At 49.1% G+C, this 26851-nt stretch overlaps 1 protein-coding gene across 3 annotated transcripts in view; it reads right to left on the bottom strand.

Annotated features, from left to right (window-relative positions):
* The window catches only part of RGS14 (regulator of G protein signaling 14), a 311115-nt gene that overhangs the window by 201702 nt on the left and 82562 nt on the right, over window positions 1–26851 (bottom strand). The window contains exon 1 of one of the 3 annotated variants that reach the window (XM_073651172.1): window positions 352–494. The exons of the other annotated variants lie outside the window; for them this stretch is intronic. Coding sequence (XP_073507273.1) covers window positions 352–396 — 45 coding nt within the window. The 5' untranslated portion in view covers window positions 397–494. Of the gene's footprint in view, window positions 1–351; window positions 495–26851 lie in introns of those variants that run through there. 3 annotated transcript variants of the gene reach the window in all.

The following is a 26851-nucleotide window of genomic DNA, read 5'->3' as shown; positions in this document are numbered from 1 at the left end:
AAAAATAAGAAAGCTGTGCACGGACATATTGCGGCCTCTGTGGTGCTCAGCTGTACTTCAGCCTAGTTATACTAAGCGGTAATATTTACTGGAAGATAAGCTGACCGTACTGAGCAGTATAAACACTGAGCAGCCCGGATTATTTATTAGAAATATCTAACTGGCTACAAACTGCTACACTTTAACCCACTTCTTGTAAAATAATGTATTCCAGCTCGGTGAAGGCATGCATTCATTAACAAGAGCCGAGCATCTTGTGAAGAAACAACAGCCGAGGCCAAATCAACAGATATCTCGTTAGTTAGTAATAACCTTATCAGGTTAGACTTGTCAGCAGTAAGAAGCACTTACCAATCTGCCAGTAGGAACCTCCAGAAATTTCATTTTCCCTGGCATCCTCTCATATGCTCTTTGCAATGTTTGTCATTTCTGAAGAGATGGTGGGACTAGTGAAAACTGAACCACCCAGCCCCTATCAACCCTTAGCATCCTTAAAAGCCATACTACCGCTTTCCACCAAAACCACAGGAAGCGTTGCTGCAGAAACGAAACCACAGCAGGAAGCTATGTTCTCAGATGATGAAAAGCTATTCTCTTTAAAATGTACACAAATGTCTTTAATGAAAGTGGGGGGTCCACACATCACATCACAGCTCACCTTCTCTCATGCTATGGTGACCACAATTCATGGAAATCCATTACCAGACTAAATACTGTAGGAATCACATGTATACTCTGACAGATGAGTGCTGGTTATTACCAGTCATTACTATGACATACTGCAGTGTTTAATTCATATTATTGTGTCGTCCACTTTTATGCTTCATGAATATCTGGCAGAGCAATGGAATAAGGATAAAATTATTGTTTTTTTGCAAGAGGTTACAACACTCTGTTTTACACTAGCAATAACTACTTTTTACAAAAGTGTAAGTTAAAAGGGGCTGTCCACTGAACACAAGTTATCACCTATCCATGGGGTAAGTGATAACTTGTAGATCAGTGAGTGTCTGACCGCTGGGACCCACACCGATCGGCAAAATGGGGAAATTTTGATACCTGTTAGAATGGAGCTGCAGTACGCATGCTCAACCGCCACTCCGGCTTTTTAACACAGCCTCATGGAGAATGAATGGTGTGGCATACATGCATCTGACCTGCCGCTCCTTTTTGGTAATGAGGATAAAAGTGCCTTGTTGATTAAAATTCTCCATTCTGCTGATTGGTGCCGGTCCCAGCGCACAGATCCCCACCAATCAGTGAGTGTGTTTTAGGTCACGCTCTCACAGTCAGTATTTGGTCATTATTTGACATCAGTATTTGTAAGCCAAAACCAAGAGTGGAACAGAGGAAAAGTATAATAGAAACACATCACCCCTTCTTCATTTATCACCCATTCCTGGTTTTGGCTTACAAATACTGATGTCAAATACTGACCAAATACTGATAGTGTGAACATGGCTTTAACTGGACAATCTTCATAGAATGCACCTTTCACGTAAAACCAGAGTAAAAGAATGGTCTTGTTGACCTCATCCTTGACAAAAATTTAAGAGGAACCTGACAGCTGATACATACTCCTCGATCCACGGGCAGCATGTGTCAGGCACTGGCTTCATGATTTCAGCCAAATGTGTGTAACTCTGAAACGCTCTTGTATTTCAGAGAAAAACATTGTTTAAAAGTCGCCGTTGACTGAACGCACTACTGTCCTAAGCGAAAGGTCTCTCCCTGTGTGTACAAGTAGGGAAAAAGTCACTATGTAGCCTCAGCATAAAAGTTACCCAATAAATTATATATACAGGTGCATCTCACTAAATTAGAATATCATCAAAAAGTTAATTTATTTCAGTTCTTCAATACAAAAAGTGAAACTCATATATTATTATATAGAGCCATTACAAACAGAGTGATCTATTTCAAGTCTTTATTTCTGTTAATGTTGATGATTATGGCTTACAGCCAATGAAAGCACAAAAGTCATTATCTCAGTAAATGAGAATACGTTATAACAACAGCTTGAAAAATGTTTTTAAAATTCGAAATGTTGGCCTACTGAAACATATGCTCAGTAAATGCCCTCAATACTTGGTTGGGGCTCCTTTTGCATCAATTACTGCATCAATGTGGTGCTTCATGGAGGCGATCAGCCTGTGGCACTGCTGAGGTGTTATGGAAGCCCAGGTTGCTTTGATAGCAGGCTTCAGCTCATCTGCATTGTTGGGTCTGGTGTCTCTCATCTTCCTCTTGACAATACCCCATAGATTTTCTATGGGGTTAAGGTCTGGTGAGTTTGCTGGCCAATCAAGCACAGTGATACTGTTGTTTTTAAACCAGGTATTGGTAGTTTTAGCAGAGTGGACATGTGCCACGTCCTGCTGGAGAATGAAATTTCCATCTCCAAAAAGCTTGTCGGCAGAGGGAAGCATGAAGTGCTCTAAAATGTCCTTTTAGATGACAGCTCTGACTTTGGTCTTGATAAAACACAGTGGACCTACACCAGCAGATGACATGGCTCCCCAAACCATCACTGATTGTGGAAACTTCACACTACACCTCAAGCAGCTTGGATTGTGTGCCTCTCCACTCTTCCTCCAGACTCTGGGACCTTGATTTCCAAATTAAATGCAAAATTTACTTTCATCTGAAAACAACACCTTGGACCACTGAGCCTCAGTCCAGGTCTTTTTCTCCTTGACCCAGGTAAGACGCTTCTGGCATTGTCTATTGGTCATGAATGGCTTGACACAAGGAATGCGACACTTGTAGCTCATATCCTGGATACGTCTGTGTGTGGTGGTTCTTGAAGCAATGACTCCAGCAGCAGTCCACTCCTTGTGAACCTCCCCCAAAATATTAAATAGCCTTTTCGTAACAATCTTTTCAAGGCTGTGTTTATCCTGGTTGCCTGTGCACTTTTTTCTATCACACTTTTTCCTTCCAATCAACTTTTCATTAATATGCTTGGATACAGCACTCTGTGAACAGCCAGGTCCTTTAGCAATGACCTTTTGTGGCTTACCCTCTTTGTGGAGTGTGTCAATGACTGCCTTCTGGACATCTGTCAAGTCAGCAGTCTTCCCCATGATTGTGGAGCCTATTGAAGCAGACTAAGGGACCTTTTTAAACGCTTAGGAAGCCTTTGTGTTATGCATCCGGGTGGTGGAACCTATGTGCTGTGATACAAGGAGGGACCAGAGGGGCGTAACTAAGTGCCTACCCGGACCGACCCTGGCCACACGGCGGCTTTGTCGACTCCGTGAACCAAGGAGGGACAGGGAAGGTGAACCAGGTGCCACTTTGGAACCGACCTTGTGTGAGAGCAGGCGACTCCCATGGGACAGATGGCCGAAGCTGACAGGCACAGCAGATGAGCACAGCTGGTAGACAGGCAGGTGATGCGGGTAGACAAGCAGGTGGGCACGGCAGATAGACAGACAGGCGGGCACGGCTGATAGATAGGCAGGTGGACACAGCTGATAGACAGGCTGGCGGGCACGGCTGCTAGACAGGCAGGCGGGCACGGCTGATAGACAGGCTGGCGGGCACTGGAACCTGAGGGCTGGAGAGAGTGTTAGCACACAAACAACAACCTTGCACAGGCACCTCCATTTTGGAGGAGGTGCCTTATATAAGGGCAGTCCTCCGGCCATTGGCCGAGGACTCTGCACGTGGTGCGCGCACCCCGATCAGATGCAGCAGGGGAGTCGGAGGATGCTGGACCGGGACCGCGGCAGTGAGGGGATCGGCGTCTCTGCCCGGCAGGAGGCAGAGATGCCGACGCTACAGTACCCCCCCTTTATGCCCCCTCTTCTTTAGGCCCGCAAGAAATTTTTCTAGAAGACGAGGAGCATGAATGTTCTCTCTGGGCTCCCAAGACCTCTCCTCAGGACCAAACCCCTTCCAATCCACAAGAAAGAAAATCTTTCCTCTTACCCTCTTGATGGCCAAAATGTTCTCTACCTCAAAGACGTCCTCAGCGGAGACTGGAGCTGGAGTGGTACCTGGATCGTCAGAGAAAGGATTAAGGCCAACAGGCTTGATGAAAGACACATGAAAGGAATTGAGAATCCGTAAGGAGGCAGGGAGTTTCAGCTTGTACGCCACTGGATTTATTCGGTTCAGAATCTCGAAAGGACCGATGAACCCCGGGCCCAACTTGTATGATGGTATCTTGAGACGGACATATTTGGAGGAAAGCCAGACCTTGTCTCCCAGACGAAATAGAGGCGGATCCAGAAGATTCTTATCAGCAAAGTCCAAAGTGACATCCAACAGCTTGCACGTGGCTCTCCAGAAGCGAGAACTGAACTGAACTCCTCTGTCCGAGACAATGTGGAAGGTTAAGCCGTAGAGACGAAAGATGTGACGGATGAAGTCCTTAGCTGGCACAGGTGCGGACGGAAGACCAGGCAAAGGAATGAAGTGAGCCATCTTGGTGAAGTGGTCAGCAGCCACCCATATGACGGTAGAACCGGCAGATACCGGAAGATCAGTGATGAAGTCCATAGCAATGTGTTGCCAAGGAGCAGAAGGCACGGGGAGAGGAAGAAGATGACCAGCTGGAAGGTGCTTAGGTATCTTGTTTCAGGCACAGGAGGAACAAGCTGCGACAAAATCCGCAACATCCTTGCACAGGGTGGGCCACCAATAATGTCGAGCAATGAGCAGAAGCGTCTTCCTCTGGCCGGCATGACCACCCAGTTTGGATGAATGACCCCAGAGTAAGACCCTCTTCTGATCCTGAGCCGCTACAAAGGTCTTACCAGGAGGTAGATGAGACAGGTCAAGTGGAGCAACAGTAATTATTCTGGAGGGGTCAATAATGTGTAGAGGCTCCTCTTCTTCGTCGGTAGACAGGAAAGAGCGGGATAGAGCGTCAGCTTTAATATTCTTGTCTGCCAGGCGGTAATAGAGAGTGAAGCTGAAACGAACAAAGAACAAAGACCATCTGGCCATTTAGTCTTTGGGCGGTCTGCAAGTAAGTGAGGTTTTTATGGTCAGTGTAGATGACCACCGAGTGCAGAGCCCCCTGAAGCAAGTAGCGCCACTCCTCCAGCGCTAATTTGATGGCCAGCGGTTCTCGATCTACTATGGAGTAATTGTGCTAGGACGGAGAAAAGAGTTTGGAGGAGAAGCCGCAGGTCACCATTCGCCCGGACAAGGATTTCTGGGTGAGCACTGCTCCAGCCCCGGAGGAAAAGGCATCAACCTCCAGGAAGAACTGTTTATTGCAATCTGGATGATGTAGTACTGGAGCGGAGGAGAAGGCTTGCTTAAGAGAGACAAAGGCACTTTCCGCCTCGGAAGTCCATTCCCTGGGATTTGCCCCTTTATGGGTGAGAGCAGAGATGGGAGCAGTCCGGGAGGAGAAATGAGGAATGAAGAGGCTGTAATAGATAGCGAATCCCAGAAACCTCAGGTCGGGGCCACTTTAAGACGGCAGACACCTTCTCGGGATCCATCCGCAGTCCGGTCTCAGAGATGATATACCCTAAAATGGTAGGGAGTGTAATGCACGCGCCCGGACTGACAGGCGTGTGCGTGTATATGTAGTGATTCCACTGGACCGTACCGGAGAGTGAATGCCTGGAGGGGCGTAACTAAGTATCCACCCGATCCGATCAAGGTCACACGACGGCATACAACGCCCGTGCACCAAGGAGGAACCGAGCAGAGGGACCCGGTGCTACTCCAGGTCAGACCCCGGACACGGCTGTTGACCCACACCGGGGAATACAGGAACAGGCAGGTTAGGCTGGCACACAGACTGGTGGGTATAGGCAGACACGGCTGGTATGCAGACGGGTGGATGCTGGCAAGCACGACTGGTATGCAGGCAGGGAGGTACTGGCAGGTACGACAGGTTGGAGCACAGAGTGGATAGGACACAGTACAGACTGGGACTCAGGAACAGAACCGCAGATGCGGTGGACAAACACAGCAGAGTGAGGCCGCCCGCAGCGGCGAACAAGAGCAGAGCAAGACGAGACCGCCTGGAGCGGTGAGCGAGAGTAGAGCAGGACGAGGCCGCCTGGAGCGGTGAGCAAAGGGTCAGAGCAGAGCAAGACTGCCGGAGCAGTGAGCAAAGGGTCAGAGCAGAGCGAGACTGCCGGAGCAGTGAGCAAAGGGTCAGAGCAGAGCGAGACTGCCGGAGCAGTGAGCAAAGGGTCAGAGCAGAGTGAGACTGCCGGAGCAGTGAGCAAAGGGTCAGAGCAGAGCGAGACTGCCGGAGCAGTGAGCAAAGGGTCAGAGCAGAGCGAGACTGCCGGAGCAGTGAGCAAAGGGTCAGAGCAGAGCGAGACTGCCAGAGCAGTGAGCAAAGGGTCAGAGCAGAGCGAGACCGCCAGAGCGGTGAGCAAGGCAGAGCAGGCAAGAACCGCCGGAGTGGTGAGCAAGGCAGAGCAGGCAAGAACGGCCGGAGCGGTGAGCAAGGTAGAGCAGGCAGAAACCTCTCGAGCGGCGAGCAAGGCAGAGCAGGCTAGAACCACCGGAGCGGTGAGCAAGGCAGAGCAGGCAAGAACCGCCGGAGCGGTGAGCAAGGCAGAGCAGAGGGGACAGGGCTCTGTTCACACGGAACAGACAGGAAGGGAAAGGCAGAACCAGATACACACAAGATACTTGCAATGAAGTAGCGAGTGGACTCTAAACTCACAAACGGAAGTACAGCGACAACGAGTAGGAGTTAGGAGCAGGTTCAGACTCTGCAGAAAAAGGGAAGGTACGGACATAGAGAAAAACAGGAAACTGGTTAGGAGACAGTTCAGACAGGAACTGATACTGCAACAAAATACAGGAATGAGCCAAGGTAAAGCCAAGTGCTGGTTCTGACAATGCAGGAGAAAGGGAAGGTACGGACATAGAGAGAAACAGGAAGCAGGTTAGGAGACAGTTCAGACAGGAACTGTACTGCAACAAATACAGGAGCGAGTCTGAGTATGCGGCCCCCAGAGGGCGGGATGAACAGGCTAGGAGCGTGTTCAGACAGGCCTGGAAATACAGCCTCCAGGAAGGCAGACAGACAGCTGGCTAGAGTGCACAGACAGGACACAGTTCAGACACGGGAACTGATACCGTAAGGCAGGAAACATAGACAGGACCTGGCACATCAGTGACAAGAAGTCAACTGACAGAACAAGATGCTCAGGTCTGAATTCCAAGGAGGAGCTGGTTTAAATACCAGGTGACCTACAGCAATAGGCTGAGGACGCATTAGGGGTGTGTCTGCAGCAGCTACAAGAAACAGGAAGATCAACGGGCGTCGCCCTAAGCAGCCAGAGCAGAGCAAAGCAGACAGTATGGAAAGAAGCCAGAGTGGCAGTCTGGACTGGAAATCAAGTGCGCGCTCTTGCACTGTGGGAGATGGACCACTATACAAGGACGCCGCCAGGTATGTTACAGGGAGGTCTGCTCAAAGAGGCATTTCTCATACAGGCGATTCTTCCGGAGCCTCAGCAGCACCTCCGATGAGAGAGAAGATCAGGCGAGAACACCAAGATATTGTCCAGGTACACCACCACGCAGGCATACAGGAGATCTCGGAAGATGTCGTTCACTAACTCCTGGAAGACGACGGCTGGAGCATTACAGAGACCGAAGGGCATCATGCGGTACTCGTAGTGACCATCCCGAATGTTGAATGCCGTCTTCCACTTGTCTCCCTGGCGAATCCGAACCAGACTGTACGCCCCACGAAGATCGAGCTTAATGAAGATCTTCGCACCTTTTAGGTGGTGAAACAGCTGCGAGATGAGAGGCAGGGGGTACTTATTTTTGATGGTAATCTGGTTTAGGCCCCTATAGTCAATACATGGACTAAGAGAGCCGTCTTTCTTTATGCCGAAAAAGAATCCTGCTCCAGCTGGAGAGGTGGATTTCTGGATAAATCCCCTAGCAAGATTTTCTTCTATGTACTCAGACATAGCACGGGTCTCAGCCAGCGACAAGGGGTAGATTCGCCCTCGAGGAGGTGAAGCACCAGGTATTAGGTCGATGGGGCAATCATACAGCCTGGGAGGTGGTAGTGTCTCTGTCTCTTTTTTATCAAAGACGTCCGCACATGACCAGTAGGGTGGCCGCAGGCCAGGTAGGATAGCTGGAGTAGACGTAGGTCGAGCAGGACGAACCGGAACCAGACAGGACTTATGAAATTCCTGACCCCAAAGGAGCACCTCATCCGAGATCCAATTCAGGACGGGCTCATGTCTCTGTAACCAAGGCAGGCCAAGCAAGAGGGGATGAGAGAGACCGGACAGCACGTAGAAGGAGATCCTCTCCGAATGTAGCATTCCCACCTGAAGAGTCACAGGCTTAGTGACAAACAAGATGGTCTCAGAGAGAAGCTTTCCATCCACAGAGGAAACCGCTAAAGGATCAGCCAGACATATGTTAGGAATCTGATATCGCTCCACAACGGGCAGTTGAATGAGGTTCCCAGCGGCTCCGGAATCCAGATGGGCAGTCTCTAAGAAGCGGGTCTTATCACTGGTAACCAAAACGGACAGAGTCAAGGGCGAAGACAAAGAACTTTTGCCTAGGATGACCTCTGCGAGTGGACACTGGAGTTTCCAGGTCTCACCGGACAGAAGCGGATTAGATGCTCTACACTGCCACAGTAGAAGCAACTCCCCCCGGCGTGGCGGGCCTCCTGACAAGATTTGACCATCTTAACTTGGTCTATTTGCATAGACTCTGGAGAAGACTCAGGAGGGGATGCTGGTTGTGAGACTGGCCTTTGGAAGGTTGGTGCGAGGCGCCCCCCAGGGCGCCCCCCATGCTTGCGCTCTGCAGTGTTCTGAAGGATGACAAGCTGGATGGTAGTGCTCTGCTGCGATCCAGCCTTTCATCTCAATGCCATCCCAGTGTGGGAGAATTCTCCTGCTCAAGCGGTGAGCGCAGGAGAATTCTCCCACGCTGTCAGTGATGTGCATGAGGTGAGCTGAGTTCATTGGACATGAACTTGGCTCATCTGGATGCCGTCACAGAGTAGTTTCTCAGTGTCTGCGGCATGGCAATCTGGATGGCAGCGTTCTGCTGCGCTCCAGCCTGTCATGTCAATGTAGCAGAGCTGAAGCTGTCCTGGGAACCATGGAAAGGTAAGGATGAGGTTGGTTTATTATTTTACTTTTATTGCAGGAGATCGTTGGCTTCAGCTGGAATGGGCGATACGGTAAGTAGGGTTTAATTTAGAACATTAAAGGAATGTGTCTTTATTTCAATTAAAGGACTTTATTCTGGGTGTTTGTGTTTTTTTTAACTTTGACTATGGGGTTAGTAATGGGGGTGTCTTATAGACGCCTCTCCATTACTAACCCAGGCTTGATGTCAGCTGGCATTATAAGCTGACATCAACCCCAACCCTATTACCCCACTGCCACCGCTACAGAGCAGTGGGAAGAGCGAGGCTAAGTGCCAGAATTGGCACATCCTATGGATGCGCCATTTTCTGGGGCAGCTGACGGCTGGTGTTTCTAACCTGGGAGGGGGCCATTATTCATGGCACCCTTCCTGGGCTATTAATATCAGCCCCCAGCTGTCTCCCTAGCCTTTGCTAGCTATTAAAATAGGGGGGATCCCACGTCATTTTTTTTGGGTCCCCCATTTTAATAGCTAGTAAAGGCTAGGTATTCAGCTGGGGGTTGATATTAGTAGCCTGGGAAGCTCCGTGGGTATTACCCCCTTCCCAGGCTTCAAACATCTGCCCCAGCCGTCTGCTTAACCTCCGCTAGAGACTAAAATTACGGGGAACACCACGCCAATTTTTTTTTAATAAATCCTTTATTTTAACACTAAATGACAAGTACAGTAACCAACACTGTCACTGTACTTATTATATCACGTGTTTCTATCTATCTAATCTATGTGTGATGCTCTATTCTTTCTGTTCTAAATTGTCGGTACCGGTGTATGCCGCTGATGAATTGCCGGCTTTTCATGTTTCACTGTGAGCACTGTTCCCATCGATTTGGGCAATCACTGTAATGCCACAACCACCATGGCTGTGGCATTACAGTGAGTGGCAGACAATCCCTCCATGATTGGTGCTCTAAATAGCGCCAGACATGCAGGACGGGGACCCGAGCTCCCACCCGAGCATCTCGAAAGTACTCGGCGAGCTCCGAGCATCTCGAGTACTGAGATGCTCGGGTGAGTACCGAGCAGTGGCGAGCATGCTCGCTCATCACTATTAATTATTCTAATTTACTGAGAGAATGACTTTTGTGTTTTCATTGACTGTAAGCTATAATCATCAACATTAACAGAAATAAACACTTGAAATAGATCACTCTGATTGTAATGACTCTATATAATATATGAGTTTCCCTTTTTGTATTGAAGAACTGAAATAAATTAACTTTTTGATGATATTCTAATTTAGTGAGTCTTTCTCCCCAAAAATGCCAATTAATCTGCATCTGGCAAAAATGGAGGCTGGCATGTTTAGGTGGGCTACTCGGCGGGTATGTAGAGCCTTGGGATTCCAAAATGTTTTTTATTAAAACCTAGGTACATACAGTACATACGTACCTAGTGTGAGGAGCTGCCCACTTACTAAAGACTATGATACTTTGTCAGCAACGGACCACCATTTTTGTCAATATTATTATTGTGTTTTATTAGTGATTTACTTGTTATGTTTTATATAGTTCTGCTAACTTTTCAGTATGTGCACTAGATTCACTTGTAAAATGTCCAGCATTCCACTAATCTGTATCTCAGGATATCTGTAGCTCAGGAGTATCTAACCATTGTTCCAACAGCCAATAATCTTATTATGTGTGTAGATTGTAGACACAGTGGAGCCGTCACCACAGGGGGTCTTACATGCAGTCTCAGGTGAAGGCTTCTAGAATATTCTTCATTATTTTTAGCTAATAGTAAATTCTTAAGGGGGAGGGGGATCACTTCTGACCTGGGAGGGGACTAAAAAGGACAGACATGTTTTAGTGAGAGTTGTGTGGAAGAATTGAAGGAAGAGGATGGAGACCATGGACTTGGAAGGATTGATAAACATGTTATCATTATGGATTATGTCGTTTGGATTTAAACTTTCTTAAAAGGACTGCTGCTACTGGATACCTGTGCTTTCATCGCTTTATCTGCTGTCTAGAGGATCATGGACTGTGGCTACAGACTATACTGGCTGGAGATACGAAATCTGTGGGCCAACCAAAAGTTGGGAGACAGTGAGTATGGCCTTATACAAAGCCAGTGGAACTACTGAACCCAGATTGGGAATTTGGGGACTGAGAGAACTGTATTTTGGCCATTTACCGGGAATTGCTTTATTACCATGGCTGTGATCAATAAAATATTGTTGCATCGTTACCCTGCCTAGGTGATTACTTACAGCCCACAACCTCAGATCTTTACACCTAGGTATTAATAAAAACCATTCTGGAATCCCAAGGCTCTTCATTCCCGCAGCGCAGCCCGCCTAAACGTGCCAGCCTCCATTTTTATCATATCCCTCGGACAGAACCCTTTCCTCCAGCCACGGGGCAGCAGCAAAGGTTTTTCATGCATTAATAGGTGTTGTGTCTGAACACAACACCCTTCTGTGAATGCTACTATCGATATTACCTATCACTTGCCAGACGGTATTGCACTATTTTGTGTGCTCTTCTGTCCCTCCCCAGAGTTTCTAAATTAATCTGTATGCTCATTTATATAGGGGACATAGCCCAGGCATATACAGTTTTAACTTAGCTTAATATTTTATTTTTTTATAGGCAAATGAGGGGCTTTTGTGCACCCTTGGTGAGGCCTATGCCTTGGTGCACTGTTACGCCCTCCTATCTGCATATTAAAGCCATTCCCTTATTATAATTGTAGTCCTTTGGTAAGAGTAAGTGCTGTGTAAAATAACTTTTAATTTCTGAGTTTGTGCCCTGACACTAGAAGAGCACAGTACCGCTCCAAGTGTCAGTGTGAACGCGCACATAATGAGACTGTAGGCGCGTTCTAATGCCTGGTTGCTGCCTGCTTTTGACTGCGGATTCAATGAGGAGGAAGAGCATTGATGTGAGCAGACAGCACATCACAACACCTTGCCCCCCTCCTCACTGAAGCCACTCGCTAATTCCAGGTGCACAGAGTGGCAGTTGCAGACAGACAGGATCCAGGAGTCAGAACGAGCCACACAGCCACATTGTGTGCACACCCGCACTGACACTTGGAGAGTGCTGCTGTGCTCCTCCAGTGTGGGTGCGCAAGCGCAGACAGGTGAGATGATGTTAGTCTGTGCTCACTTACAAACGGATCGCTATCAATCAAGACAAGGGACTGGCTTTAAAGAAAATCTGTCACCAGGTTTTCCCCATATAAAGTATGGCCAGCACATATAAGCCCTCTGTTACAGCATTCTGATATGTTGTCTGTATGTCCCCACTCTCCTAACTAACAAAAAAAAGATTTTATTATACCCACAGACGATCCAGTCAGATGGCTGTCTCTGGTCTTGATCCAACACCTCCTCCCTCCTTATGATCGCTGTCCTCCTTCCCTGCTTCATGTGGATGACGCATCCTATGTCATCATCACTGTCTCCTCCATAGCGCTCCTGCGCAAGCGCACTTCTCTGTGCCCTGCCGAGGGCAGAGCAAAGTTTGGTAGGCATGTGCTGGCTTTACATACATGTCATCAGCGCTCTTTTGCCTTTCCTGACTCATGCACACTACTGTACTTCGCTGTGCCCACAGCACAGCAGAGAGAAGTGCGCCTGTGCAGGAACGCAATTGGGGGACACTGTGATGATGATGTAGGACGCGTCATTCACATGAGGCAGGGAAGTAGGACAACGATTGTAAGAAGAGAGGAGGTGTTGGATCAAGGCCAGAGACGCCCATCGAATCGGACTGTGCCGTCTGTGCCTTGCATAGGGGATTGGGGACATATATAAAGCTGTAACAGGGGGCTTATAGGTGCTGGTCATACTTTATATGGGGAAAACAGGTTCCCTTTTATTTTCAAATGGTAGGTTATAACGGTGTACCAAGGTTTAGGACACACCAAGGGTGCACAGAAGTGTCATCATTTGCATATTAAATGTTGCTTTTTCAGCAAATATTACGCAAAACTGTATATGCCTGGTATTATTTTAGTAGGGTCCACTATATAAATCTTGATGCAGTCTAATTGTCATTTTGGGGTGACAGATTCCCTTTTAGTAAGCTTAAAATTAATTTCACCCAATGAATGAATGTTATGCTCGTGCATTGGGTGATTGACAACCTGTTTAGATAGATTGCTAATCAGTTTCCCACTATTGGCTGCAGTGTTAAAGGGGTTGCCTGGTCTAAAACTACAAATTTGCAGTCACTCTTAAGTTATTGCAGACTGCTGAATCCTCACATCGCCCACTGCTAGCTGTGAGGATTCTCTGGTGTCAGAGTTGGGAACAATTGTCATGTGACTTGCTGTCACATGACCACTGTTCCTGACGCTGTCACCAGAGGATCCTCACAGCGCACAGTGCGTGATATGAGGATTCACAAGTCTGCAGTCACAAAGAGTGACTGCAGATTTGTAGTTTTAGACCGACCACCCCTTTAATGCTTCTTAGAGGGGTTGTTTTAATTTGGAAAGTTATCCCCTCTGCGGGTGGTCAGACCCCCAGTGTTTCCGACAACTGGAGCAGAGGTCGATCATCCGAGCTATCACTCCATTCATTATTAATGTGAGTGCCGGAGATTACTGAGCACAACGCTCTGCTGATCTTTGGCGTTCCCATTAGAATGAATGGAGCAGTAGTGCGGATGCCTCTGCTCCATTCAACTGGGGCTCTTCAGATCACCAGTCTTCAGGATCAGTGAGAACCACGACGCTTGGACCCCCAGTGATCGGAAAGTTATTCCCTCTCCTGTGCATAGGCAATAACTTTAAAACTTGATATATGCACTTTAAAGAGTATCTAAACTTTTGGGATATTTTTATGTTTTATGCCCATTCTGAGCAGATCAGTGCATCCACCAGTTCTGAGGCCCCCACCAGTTGCTAAACAAAGACCTCCTAGAAGACTGCAGCTCAGGAGACAGGAGAGCATGCACACAGAGCAGAGTGGATCCAGTGAGTAGAAAGTCATAGTCCTGTCTCCTGAGCTGTGCATTTCTAAGAGGTCTTTTGAGCAATTGTGGGGGTCTCAGGTCCCATCTCATGATGTGTCTTCTTCACACTGAGCTAACTGCACACACACCAATCTGCTGAGAATTAATGACCTAACACATATACGATATCTTCCAAAAGTTAAGTTACTTTTTAAATGTTTAATAAAGCTCCTGCCTAGGACCAAGCAGTACTGTGGTTCCTGTATGGACAGCAGTTTGGTGATGGCTGGTAACAACAGCTTCAAGTATCTCTTTACCATTGTTCAGACCATACTGGGAGTTGTAGGTTAATGCAATACAATTGTATATGGATCTGACCTGACAGTACAATTGATTGATGTACTAAGCTGGGCAATCTATTCGTGAACTGATGGAAGTTCTGGTGATGCATTACTGCATTGACGGTGCTTCTGGTGATGTATTAGTATGTAGCACCCTGAGGATTCGGCTGCTACAGGGGTATTGCACCTCAACCCAGAGGTGTGATATTCCACTCCCGGGTAAGGATGGAGTGTGGATCTGAGCTCGGTAGGCTGCATGCACTACACACATCCCATTTCCGAGGAGCAGGCCGACGGTACTCCCACTTAGAAATGTGCAGGTACGACCGAGTCTGTTCCTGGCTGGAGTGGGAGGGGGGGTGGTACATCCCAAGTAGTGTAGGGGCAGATAGGGGGAGCAGCCTGAGTAAAGATAGGAGCTCATTGGGTGCTGGTCGCCTGAGCTCACACATAGAGGGTGTATATAAGGTGGGCACCAACTAAGAACAGGGTCAGTTGCAGAGAGAAAGTCAGGAGCAGAGGAGAAGAGAGACCCAGAGTGAGAGAGGAGAGAGAGAGAGACTCAGAGGCACAGAAGAAAAGGACTCTAAGACCCCAAACTAAATCCCCGGGTGAAGAGTCGGCATCAGGGTACCGGAACCCAAGCTGGTGGGGGTAAAAACATTCCCCAGCCAGAGACCGGAGACCGTGGGCAGCGTTTGCCACGGTCACCCACCACATCCACCACGAAGGCATACCACGAGGAGGGTCAGGGAACCCAAGGCCAAGGGTGTCCCAACAGAAGGCCCGAGGGAGCTGGACCTGGGTGGATCAATAGTGGGGACGGCCAGAGAAAGGACTGAAGGAGAGCTCAGGGTCACGCTCCGGACTTATTTGGGAGTTGGCTGGATCCAGAACCTGGTGGACGCAGCACGGCTCGGGAGGTCACTCGAAGCTGGAGTGACCAGAACATCAGCAGTGAGTAAAACAACCTAAACTGCATAACCCGACTCTGTCTCTGATTGCCGTCTACACTGCATCACCACAACTCCCATCCTCTGCACCTGATCCCCTGAGGCTATACCCCACCCGTTGGGGGTTATACCACCAAAAGCTGCACCTACACCATCAGCCTCAGCGGACCCTGCTGCAGCGGCGGCCATAGTGACCGCAATACAACGGGTGGCGTAGTCGACATTAAGAACTTAATAACATCTGTAGGACTGCCACATACAACTCAGTTTGACACCCTGGGCACGGACCGGGTCACAGCCACTCGGAAGACTACAACCCCCATCTGATCCGGCTCCGGATATTCCCCTAAAGAATATGGCCCAGGGGGCGAGTCAACTTTGGCGTAGTCGGCAGGATTACGTGCCCGCAACAACCGGGTACTGCGTGCCTGAAGAAAAGTGCGAGTTTACCTCAAAAAGAAGTCTCCTGCCGGTTCCGGAGGGTCCCCGCCATCGGACCCCATCACCAGTCGATTCCCGCCGGTTGTCCGCCATTAACAGCTTTTTCCCGCCATCTGCAGAGTTTCCCGCCACTGGGAAGCGATTCCCGCCATTTCCAAAGGTTTCCCGCCTTGGAAGAGCGGACGCCATTATGGGCGTGCTAAAGGGTGGCGAGAGGCCACCTCCCATCGTGGGCCAGGACCGAAAATGGCGCCAAAAGTGGAAACCGCCCCCACCAACAGAGACTGTGATGCTAGAGGTGTCTGTCAGCGTGAAAGAACAGCCCCTGGAGCTGACAATCACCCAGTGGTCCCGGGACCGCCCTCGAAGGGGGAGGAGACGAAAGGAGAGAACAAAGATGGGTGTCGCTTGGAGCAGTCTGGAGCGAGCGCACCCGGAGGCAAGAAGCCTGGAGAAGAATATCGGAGGAGCTTACCCGGAGATGGCGAGAAAGCAGAGCAGCACCGGCCCGTTGGCCAGGAGCCTGCTAGAAACAGAGGAGGGAGAGCAGAGCAGCACCGGCCCGCTGGCCAGGAGCCTGCTGGAGACAACAGTAGGAGAGCAGAGCAGCACCGACCCGTTGGTCAGGAGCCTGCTGGAAACAACGACCCCACTAGGACTAGTGGAGGTCCTAGCACAGCTCCCCCAAGACCGGGAGTGTGCACAGACCGCTCTGGAGGGCCTCGCAAGGAGGATGGCCCGGGTGCAGCGAGAGACGTTGGCGGAGTGGAGCCGTGAGATGGCCCAGCAGACCGAGACCTGTCAGCGGAGCACGCCACCCGAGACGAGGAAACAGACCGCCTCTGAGGATGGCGCGGGAGGATTGAAGGCCGGAGACGGCGCCGAGAAGGGAGCCGAACGAGTGGAGGCAGGTAAAGGGGACGTCTATACCCCAAACCGGGAAACCGCGTACCTGCCCCAGCTCCCCGTCGCAGAGCCCGAAGTCTATCCTGCCGTGCCCGTCGCTGCAACGTCACCGCCGCAGACTAGGCCTCAAACGGGAGCCGCGACCCCTGTGACGTCACACGCCTCGACCCCGAGCGTGACCAAGCAGGAAGTACCACCAGCCTGGTCGCAAGGCCTAGTACCCCCGGGCGCCGCAATACCAACAGCGCCCCCTACCTCCGCGGAGCCCCCGGCCTGGTCGCAGGGCCAGGTAGCCCAGGGTGCCGCCGTCCTAACGGTGCCCTTCACCTTCCAGGTGCCCCAGGCCTGGCCGCAAGGCCCGGGCAACCCGGGCGCTAACACCACCGCGCCCATAAGACCAAGAGAGCCGCATCTGGGAGAAGATCTGTTCGCCCAGCATACGTGCCCGGACGGGTCTGAAGCCAAAGGTAACCAAAAAGCAAGAGCAGGAGGACGCCGTCGCTAAGGACAGCGAAGCAGAAGCTGTATATAGTTGCCCGTCGGGGCACCATAAACTGAAACTGTAACTGTTGCTAAATATAGTCCCCGTTGGGACCAGCTGAGTGAACTGTTTACCCGTTTACCCTTAATCCCACAGGCTGAGGACTGTGAGCAGCCATTCCCTTCCCCTCCTTAACTGGCCGAGGACTGAGAGCGGCCATATCCCTTATAAATAGTTGCGCGTCCTAAAGCGCCCCCTACCGGTTTTATAGGAAAACCAGTTTTTCTAAGAGACTGTCGCACTTTACCCGGTCACACGTTGCACAGTGACCGGAGGAGGAGCCTGAGACGACGAGAAAGTTTTATCTGCTAAGATATGTTATTTATATAATGTTTTATATGTTTTATATGTTTATAAAAATTTTGTAGGTTTTGGTGTTTATGTCTTACAGCCCGAGGACGTGCTGTGATTTACCAGGGGGGAATGTAGCACCCTGAGGATTCGGCTGCTACAGGGGTATTGCACCTCAACCCAGAGGTGTGATATTCCACTCCCGGGTAAGGATGGAGTGTGGATCTGAGCTCGGTAGGCTGCATGCACTACACACATCCCATTTCCGAGGAGCAGGCCGACGGTACTCCCACTTAGAAATGTGCAGGTACGACCGAGTCTGTTCCTGGCTGGAGTGGGAGGGGGGGTGGTACATCCCAAGTAGTGTAGGGGCAGATAGGTGGAGCAGCCTGAGTAAAGATAGGAGCTCATTGGGTGCTGGTCGCCTGAGCTCACACATAGAGGGTGTATATAAGGTGGGCACCAACTAAGAACAGGGTCAGTTGCAGAGAGAAAGTCAGGAGCAGAGGAGAAGAGAGACCCAGAGTGAGAGAGGAGAGAGAGAGAGACTCAGAGGCACAGAAGAAAAGGACTCTAAGACCCCAAACTAAATCCCCGGGTGAAGAGTCGGCATCAGGGTACCGGAACCCAAGCTGGTGGGGGTAAAAACATTCCCCAGCCAGAGACCGGAGACCGTGGGCAGCGTTTGCCACGGTCACCCACCACATCCACCACGAAGGCATACCACGAGGAGGGTCAGGGAACCCAAGGCCAAGGGTGTCCCAACAGAAGGCCCGAGGGAGCTGGACCTGGGTGGATCAATAGTGGGGACGGCCAGAGAAAGGACTGAAGGAGAGCTCAGGGTCACGCTCCGGACTTATTTGGGAGTTGGCTGGATCCAGAACCTGGTGGACGCAGCACGGCTCGGGAGGTCACTCGAAGCTGGAGTGACCAGAACATCAGCAGTGAGTAAAACAACCTAAACTGCATAACCCGACTCTGTCTCTGATTGCCGTCTACACTGCATCACCACAACTCCCATCCTCTGCACCTGATCCCCTGAGGCTATACCCCACCCGTTGGGGGTTATACCACCAAAAGCTGCACCTACACCATCAGCCTCAGCGGACCCTGCTGCAGCGGCGGCCATAGTGACCGCAATACAACGGGTGGCGTAGTCGACATTAAGAACTTAATAACATCTGTAGGACTGCCACATACAACTCAGTTTGACACCCTGGGCACGGACCGGGTCACAGCCACTCGGAAGACTACAACCCCCATCTGATCCGGCTCCGGATATTCCCCTAAAGAATATGGCCCAGGGGGCGCGTCAAGTACACTGATGGAGATTCTGGTGATGTATTGCTTTACTGACAGTGGTTCTGGTGATGTATTACTGTATTGACGGTAGTGTATTGAAGGTGATGTTTTGCTGCACTGATGGTGGTTCTTGTGATGTAGTCATGTAGATGTTGTAATCTTTAATTTATCAGACTTTATATAAAACATTATAAGGTCAGTGTTCTGGACTAAAAATACAGCTGTCTGAATGTTTGTCACCTGAACAAGAAATTGACTAAAGCCCCCATATTAGACATCTCTGGCAGCAGCATATCACTTAGAGAACAAAAGGATTTACAGTCCGAAATTGCACATGCTGGAATCTTATCTCCCCTGACAATCATCAGTCAGAGCCACCCATATTCATTGGACTGTCAGCTGAACCTTTTGATATCGGTGGGTTTGGCCAAATTTAGTCTAATGTGTATGCGGGTCTTAACTAGTATCTGAAGGGTATGGGCACTGTCAGGTTATGTGCACATGACTTCTTTTAGACATCTGGGAATGCATAGAGTTTTTCTCTGAAGAGACAATTTGCATTTTAAACTACCCAGAGAAACATTGCATGACGAATAAGCCTCCTTACCATGACATGCCAGAGACGGTATGTCACTCTCCACAAGGAGAAACATTACCCCTTAGACCTCAGTCCAGAGCCTCTCACCTAGCCAAATCAGAACTCATACTTTGCACTGATGAGGGCCAACAGCCCGAAACACTGTCTGCAAATTGAGATTCTGATTTGGCTTTTATCCTAAGTCATATTGCATGACTCCTTAAATGGTCGATTGTGACTTGTAGGATTGCTGCTTCCAATAGGTGGCGCTATAGAGTTCAAGTCCTCTTTTTCTCTGAATAGGAAATTTGCATATAGTGTTTTTCAAACAGAAGACGCTTCAGGAAACATAGTCGTCATTTTATTCTGAATTAATTTTTTTTTTTGTTCTCTTTTTGCTGTCTTTCCAGACATCTTTTAGCCAATAGTTTTGTTTATTTATTTATGCATTATTTTTAAATAAACTAGTAAGCGGCTTCCAAACAGAAGCCGCCCATATAATGAACTGGTCACTTCTTTTAGCCACTTCATGTCTTAGGAAACCTAAAATGGTTAAAAAAACCTTCAAAGTACTGAACATATTGTGAGGCAATGAGGGGGATCATATACGAGGGACAGTATGTATCCCCCAGGATGCACATAGAGGTATATTGAACCTGCTTGAGTGCATTGCAATCATAGGCACAGTTGTGGTTGCAGTGCAAAATAAAAGTAAGTTGAACGTGGTCAAGCTATTTGACTTAGGCGGATTAAGAAAACACAACATTGGCTTTTATTTTTGGAGTGATCTACAGGATGGAAATGGGGTGGGTCGCTCTCTCCAGCCGGATTGTGCATGTGGCTCATGTCCACAGTTTTCATTTAGAAACCTGCAGCAAAGGTTTGGGTGTGTCATTCTTTGGTTTGCAAGCTGCAGAGCAGGAGGCTCTGTGCTATACAGGCCTGTGTGACGTGAACACAGAGCCCCAAGTAGGCAAAGCTTCTGACGCACTCCAGAGTGATACAGTGCAGTCACCCATGGCAATGGTGTTTTGTTTGTACCGACTATTTTGGACAACCCAGCTGCAATCTGGAGGATAAAGCTGCCTTCACTGTGTGAGTTTTTGGACAATAAAAACTTTAAGTTGGACATTCTTGGGTCACTGCCTGTTAAATCACACTGTGTGAACACCGCCGCACTACAATATGGGGGAGAATTCGGGCAGGGTGAATTGAGGCATACCCAAAAGCTGCATGTCCGTGATCAAGCCTGCAAAGCTACAGCTCTGGCCGGCTGACAACATGAAGGGGTTACTAAAGCAGTTGGTACTCACCCAGCAGCATTAACAGCAGCTGCAACAGCAGTACAATCAGCAGCAGCTACTGTATCAACAGCAGCAGAAAACTAACTAACTGATTTTACAACACATTGCGGCCCTGAGAGAGACACCCCTAACACCAACCCCAATTCGTTCTGAGGCCCGGGACAAAGTCAGGTCAGCACTGAAGAAGATGAGTCCTGAGGACGACATGGAAGCTTTCCTCATGGTGTTTGAACGCACAGTGGAGCGAGAGAGCTTGCCAATTGCTCAGTGGGCTGAGGTGGTGGCCCTGTTCTTGATGGGAGATGTCCAGAAGGCGTATTTTGACCTCACTCAAGAGGATGCTAAAAGGTGAGATCCTTGGCTGACTGGGGGTTAACATTTATGTGCGGGCACAATGTATGTACCAGTGGTGCTTTGCAGAGTCCCGACCCGCTAGGTCTCAGGCATATGACTTGTTACAGTTAGTCAAAAAGTGTCTCCAGCCTGAAACCTTGAGCCCAGCCCAAGTGGTAGAAACGGTAGTGGTTGACCAGCTGGTGCGAATTCTGCCAACAGTCATACAGCGTTGGGTGGGGCAAGGGGACCTGGGTAACCTAGACCAGGTGGTTAGCTTGATCAAGCGGTATACATCCACCCAGGACTTTGTACGGGACCTTGCCCCACTGCGGGTAGCATGCCAGCCCCTGTAAGCCCAGGAGCCTGGAAGGGGGTCACATCCCCTGCTGGGGACAGTCAGAACCAAGCCCATACTGAGGGAGGCAGAAGACCAGTTTCCCCTAAATAGGTCTCGAGGACTGGCGGTGCCACCGCTATTAGGTGCTGGTGATGCCAAGGGCCAGGACCTGTGGCTGCCAACAGACCCATGACTGCTGAATCCATGGACTGCAGGTTTACTCACCGGGTGTCTATGTATTTTCGGACCGTCTACACCGCCGATCACATCGGTCCAACAAGTGAACCCCATCTGTGCCAGATGCATGTAAATGGACATCGAGCAAAGGCTCTCTTGGACTCAGGTAGCCTAGTGACCCTCTTCCATGGGTCATTGATCTCTGAGTTAGAATTCACTGGGGGTAAAGTCGTATGCATACATGGCGAACTCCGCAAATATCTGATGGCAGAAGTTACCTTTTCCACTCCGGGTGGAGAGGTTAAACAAGTGGTAAAGACTCTACCTTACGGGACTGTGCTGGGAAGAGATCTACCCCTGTTTTGGTTTGGGAGAGTAAGATTAACCCTCCCAGAATATGTGTCCGGGTGCGGAACCTGAAGATCCCGAGTCAGAGATACCTGCCGTAGGGGTTGCCAACCTAGGGACAGAGTGTAAACCCGATAGGTTTCCCCTAGAGGTGTTGGCAGGAGAGGTCGATGAGACCACATTAGTCCCAGAGCTGGAAGTGTCCCCTGGTACTTTTGGGACAGGTCAGCTCCAGGATCCCACTCTACCCCGGGCACGAGAACGGGTGATAATAATAAATGGGGTGGCACAGCAGCCTGGCGTGGAGGTGGTTTTTCCTCATATGGCGGTCACCCAGGAATTGTTATTCCGTGTTGACAAAATCTGAGATGAAATAGTGGAACACCTGGTAGTGCCTGTAACATACCTGGCGGTGTCCTTGCATAGTGGTCCTTCTCCCACTGTGCAAGAGCGCGCACTTGATCTCCAGTCCAGTCTGCTAGTCTGGCTTCCCTCCATGCTGTCTGTTTGCCTCTGCTTCTGCTGCTTAAGGGCGGCGCCCGATCGCTTCCTGTTTTTTGTACCTGCTGCAGGCACACCCCTTGTGCGTCCTCAGCCTATTGCTGTCTGTCACCTGGTATTTAAACCAGCTGCTCCAATTAACCCATGCCTGAGCATTGTGTTCTGTCAGTTGGCTTCTGGTCACTGATATGCCAGGTCCAGTTTATGTTTCCTGCCTTCGCTATCAGTTCCCGTGTCTGAACTGTGTCCTGTCTGTAATATCTTCTAGCCTGTTGTCTTCTGCCTATCCTGGAGGCTGTATTTCCAGGCCTGTGTGAACACGCTCCTGCCTGGAGGAGGGGCCGCATACCTAGACTCGCTCCTGTATCTTGCTGCTGTGTCTGTTCTTGTCTGAATACTCTCCTAGCCTGTTTTGTTTTTCTCTATGTCCGTACCTTCCCTTTTTCTACAGAGTCTGAACTCGTACCTAACTCCTGCTCGTTGTCACTGTACTTCCGTTTGTGAGTTTGTGGTCCACTCGCTACTTCTCTGCAAGTACCCTGTGGGTATCTGGTTCTGCCTTTCCCTTCCTGTCTGTTCCGTGTGAACTGAGCCCAGTCCCCTCCACTCTGCCTTGCTTGCCGCTTCGGCGGTTCTTGCTTGCTCAGCCCTGTCCACCGCGTCTGCGGTGTCGTTTTGCTCAGCCCTGTCCACCGCGTCTGCGGTTTTGCTTTGCTCAGCCCTGTCCACCGCGTCTGCGGTTTCGCTTTGCTCAGCCCTGTCCACCGCATCTGCGGTTTCGCTTTGCTCAGCCCTGTCCACCGCGTCTGCGGTTTCGCTTTGCTCAGCCCTGTCCGCCACGTCTGCGGTTTCGCTTTGCTCAGCCCTGTCCGCCGCGTCTGCGGTTTCGCTTTGCTCAGCCCTGTCCGCCGCGTCTGCGGTTTCGCTTTGCTCAGCCCTGTCCACCGCGTCTGCGGTTTCGCTTTGCTCAGCCCTGTCCACCGCGTCTGCGGTTTCGCTTTGCTCAGCCCTGTCCACCGCGTCTGCGGTTTCGCTTTGCTCAGCCCTGTCCACCGCGTCTGCGGTTTCGCTTTGCTCAGCCCTGTCCACCGAGTCTGCGGTTTCGCTTTGCTCTGCCCTGTCCACCGCGTCTGCAGTTTCGCTTTGCTCTGCCCTGTCCACCGCGTCTGCGGTTTCGCTTTGCTCAGCCCTGTCCACCGCGTCTGCGGTTTCGCTTTGCTCAGCCCTGTCCACCGCGTCTGCGGTTTCGCTTTGCTTAACTCTGTCCACCGTGTCTGCGGTTTCGCTTTGCTCAGTCCTGTCCACCGCGTCTGCGGTTTCGCTTTGCTCAGTCCTGTTCACCGCGTCTGCGGTTTCACTTTGCTCAGCTTTGTCTACTGCGTATGCGGTTTTGCTCTGCTCAGCCTTGTCTACCGCGTCTGCGGTTTTGCTCTGCTCAGCCTTGTCTACCGCGTCTGCGGTTCTGCTCTGCTCTGCCTTGTCTACCGCGTCTGCGGTTCTGCTCTGCTCGGCCTTGACTACCGCACCTGCGGTTTCGCTTTACTCTGTTTGTTTACCGCATCTGCGGCTCTGAATTTGTCTCCCAGTCTGTACTGGACCCTACCCAGCCTGCGCTCTAGTCTGCCTGTTCCTGTATTCCCCGGTGTGGGTCAACAGTCGTGTCCGGAGTCTGACCTGGAGTAGACCTTGGTCCCTCTGCTCGGTTCCTCCCTAGTGCACTGGCGTCGTATGCCGTCGTGCGACCTTGGTCGGATCGGGCAGATACTTAGTTACACCCCTCCAAACACTCTCCGGTTCATGGCACAGTGGAACCACTAAACACGCATACGCCAGTCAGTCCGGGCGTGTGCATTACAGTGCCCCAGTCCTATCATTGGGCGGTGCTCGAGATGGCTCACACACACATGCTGGGTGGGCACCTAAGGGTTAAATAGACTCAAGAACGTATCGTATCTTGCAGCAGTTCTTTTGGCCCGGGATATACGCCGAGGTACAGAGGTTTTGTGAGTCTTGCCCAGAATGTCAGCTGACCACACCCACTGCAAGCTTCCGTAGTCCACTGGTTCCTGTGCCTATTATAGAGGTACCATTTGAACGGATTGCGATGGATCTGGTGGGGCCCACTGTAAAGTCAGCTCGTGGCCATCAACACATACTTGTGGTCGTAGACTATGCTACCCATTACCTGGAGGCCATTCCACTTTGCCACACCTCCGCTAAACTTATTGCCCGGGAGCTGTTTGCCATGTTCTGTCGCATTTGGCTACCTAAGGAGATTCTTACAAATTAGGGGACTCCTTTTATGTCCAAAGTTACAAAAGAACTGTGCAAACTGCTTAAAATAAAACAGTTACGCACGTCTGTGTACCACCCACAGACCGATGAAACGCAAGGAAAAACGCAAGTGAGCTGAGGTGCGTGATTCATGTGGATGCAAAAACAATTAATTTTTCTAAAAAAATGTTTTTATTGTGTAAAAGCAAAAAAAAATGTAAAAAAAATTATATAAATGTGGTATCACTGTAATCATACTGACCCGAAGAATAAAGTTGTCTAATCATTTTTACCAAACGGAGAACGACACTAAAATGAAAAAAAAAATCCTGAGTTGCTGGTTTTTGATTATTCTGCCTCCCAAAAATCAGAATAGAAAACGCTAACAAAAGTTATGTGCCAGAAAATCGTGCCAATAAAAACGCAAAAAATTTCTAGCAAAATATGAATTCCAATATGGCGCGTTTTCTCTTCTGAGCTTTGCACTGTGGCTCAAAAGTAGTTTTCAACCACATATTGGCATACTCAGGAGAAATTATGTAACAAATTGTACCATTTATTTTCTATTTTCCCTTTTGAAAATTAGGGCCAAAGCAACATTTTAGTGGAAAAAGTGGTAATTTTCCATTTACTCAGCCCAATGTTATGCAATTCTGTAAGTTGCCAGTGGGTTAAAAATGATAACCACACCCTTAGAAGAATTTCCAAAATGGAGTCACTTGTGGGGGTTTCTGCTGTTTTTGCATGTAATGCGCTCTTCAAATGTGACATGGCATCCGCAATCTATCCCAACCACAACTGTGCTCCAGAATTCAGTTGGTTCTCCTTCCCTTCTGAGCCCTGCCGTGTGCCCAAACAGTAGTTTTCCACAGGAAAAATTGCACAACAAACTGTGAGGTCCATTTTTTCCTGTTAGCCCTTACAAAAATTTTAAACTTGGGGCTAAAACAACATTTTAGTGGTAAAAATGTAATTATTCTTTCTTCATCACCCAATGGTATAAAATTCTGTGTGGCACATGTGGTGTCAGTATGCTGGCTGCACCCTAGATTAATTCGGGAGGGGGGGGGTATAGTTTGTAAAATGGGGTCACTTATGCACTTATGGGGGGTACTACTATTCCAACCCTTCAGAGGCTCTGCCAAAGTGACAAGGCACCCTCAATCCATTCCAGCAAAATCTGGACTCCAATATGGCGCTTCTTCCCTTCTGAGCTTTGCACTGTGCCTCAAAAGTAGTTTTCGACCACATATGGTTGCCCTCAGGTGAAATTGCACAACAAACTGATTGGTCCATTTTCTCCTCCTACCCTTGTGAAAATGAAAAATTTTGGGCTAAAGCAACATTTTTGCGGGGGAAAATGTATTTTCACAGCTCACCGTTATAAAATTCTGTGAAGGACCTGTGAGTTCAAGGTGCTCACCACACAGCTAAGTAAGTTCCTTGAGGGATGTCGTTTCCAAAATGGGGTCACTTTTTGGGGATTTTCACTGATTAGATACATCAGGGGCTCTGCAAACGCGACATGGCATCTATTATCTTTTCCAGCCAATTTTGCGCTCCAGAATTCAATTGGTGATCCTTCCCTTCCAAGCCCGCTGTGTGCCCAAACATTAGTTTTCCACCACATATGGGGTATTGTTGTATTCAGGAGAAATTGCACAACAAATTGTATTTCGTGTGGTATAACTATTTGGTTTAAGGGTATAGAAATTCAAAGTTTAAAAATTGCGAAATGTTCACATTTTTGTCAAATTTTCAATATTTTCATAAATAAATGCAAATCATATAGACCAACATTAACATGTAGTACAATATGTCACAGTAGACAATCTCAGAGTCACTAAGATATGTTGAAGTGTTCCAGAGTTATTATCACATAAAGTGACGCTGGACAGAATTGTAAAATTGGGCCTGGTCAGCAAAATGAAAACAGGTTTGGGGGTGAAGGGGTTAAAAAAAATTCAGAACCCGGTAATAAAAATGTTGTTTGTGTCATCATTTTCTGAGACCCATCACTTTTTGATTAGTCCATCCATGTCGCTAGGTGAATTGGTGGTTTTTGCAATTTTACTTGATGTTTTATTGATGCAATTTTTGGGTTCATATGATATTTTGATAACTTTTTTTTTTTATTATTTTTTTTTAAGGAAGCACGTTGACCATTGACAGAAAAA

Source organism: Phyllobates terribilis, unplaced genomic scaffold, assembly GCF_046119375.1.
Source record: "Phyllobates terribilis strain yellow unplaced genomic scaffold, ASM4611937v1 Scaffold_11__3_contigs__length_659146591, whole genome shotgun sequence".
Lineage (NCBI taxonomy): Eukaryota > Metazoa > Chordata > Amphibia > Anura > Dendrobatidae > Phyllobates > Phyllobates terribilis.
The sequence above is the reverse complement of the archived record's forward strand: the minus strand, read 5'-3'. Positions and strand labels throughout refer to the sequence as shown.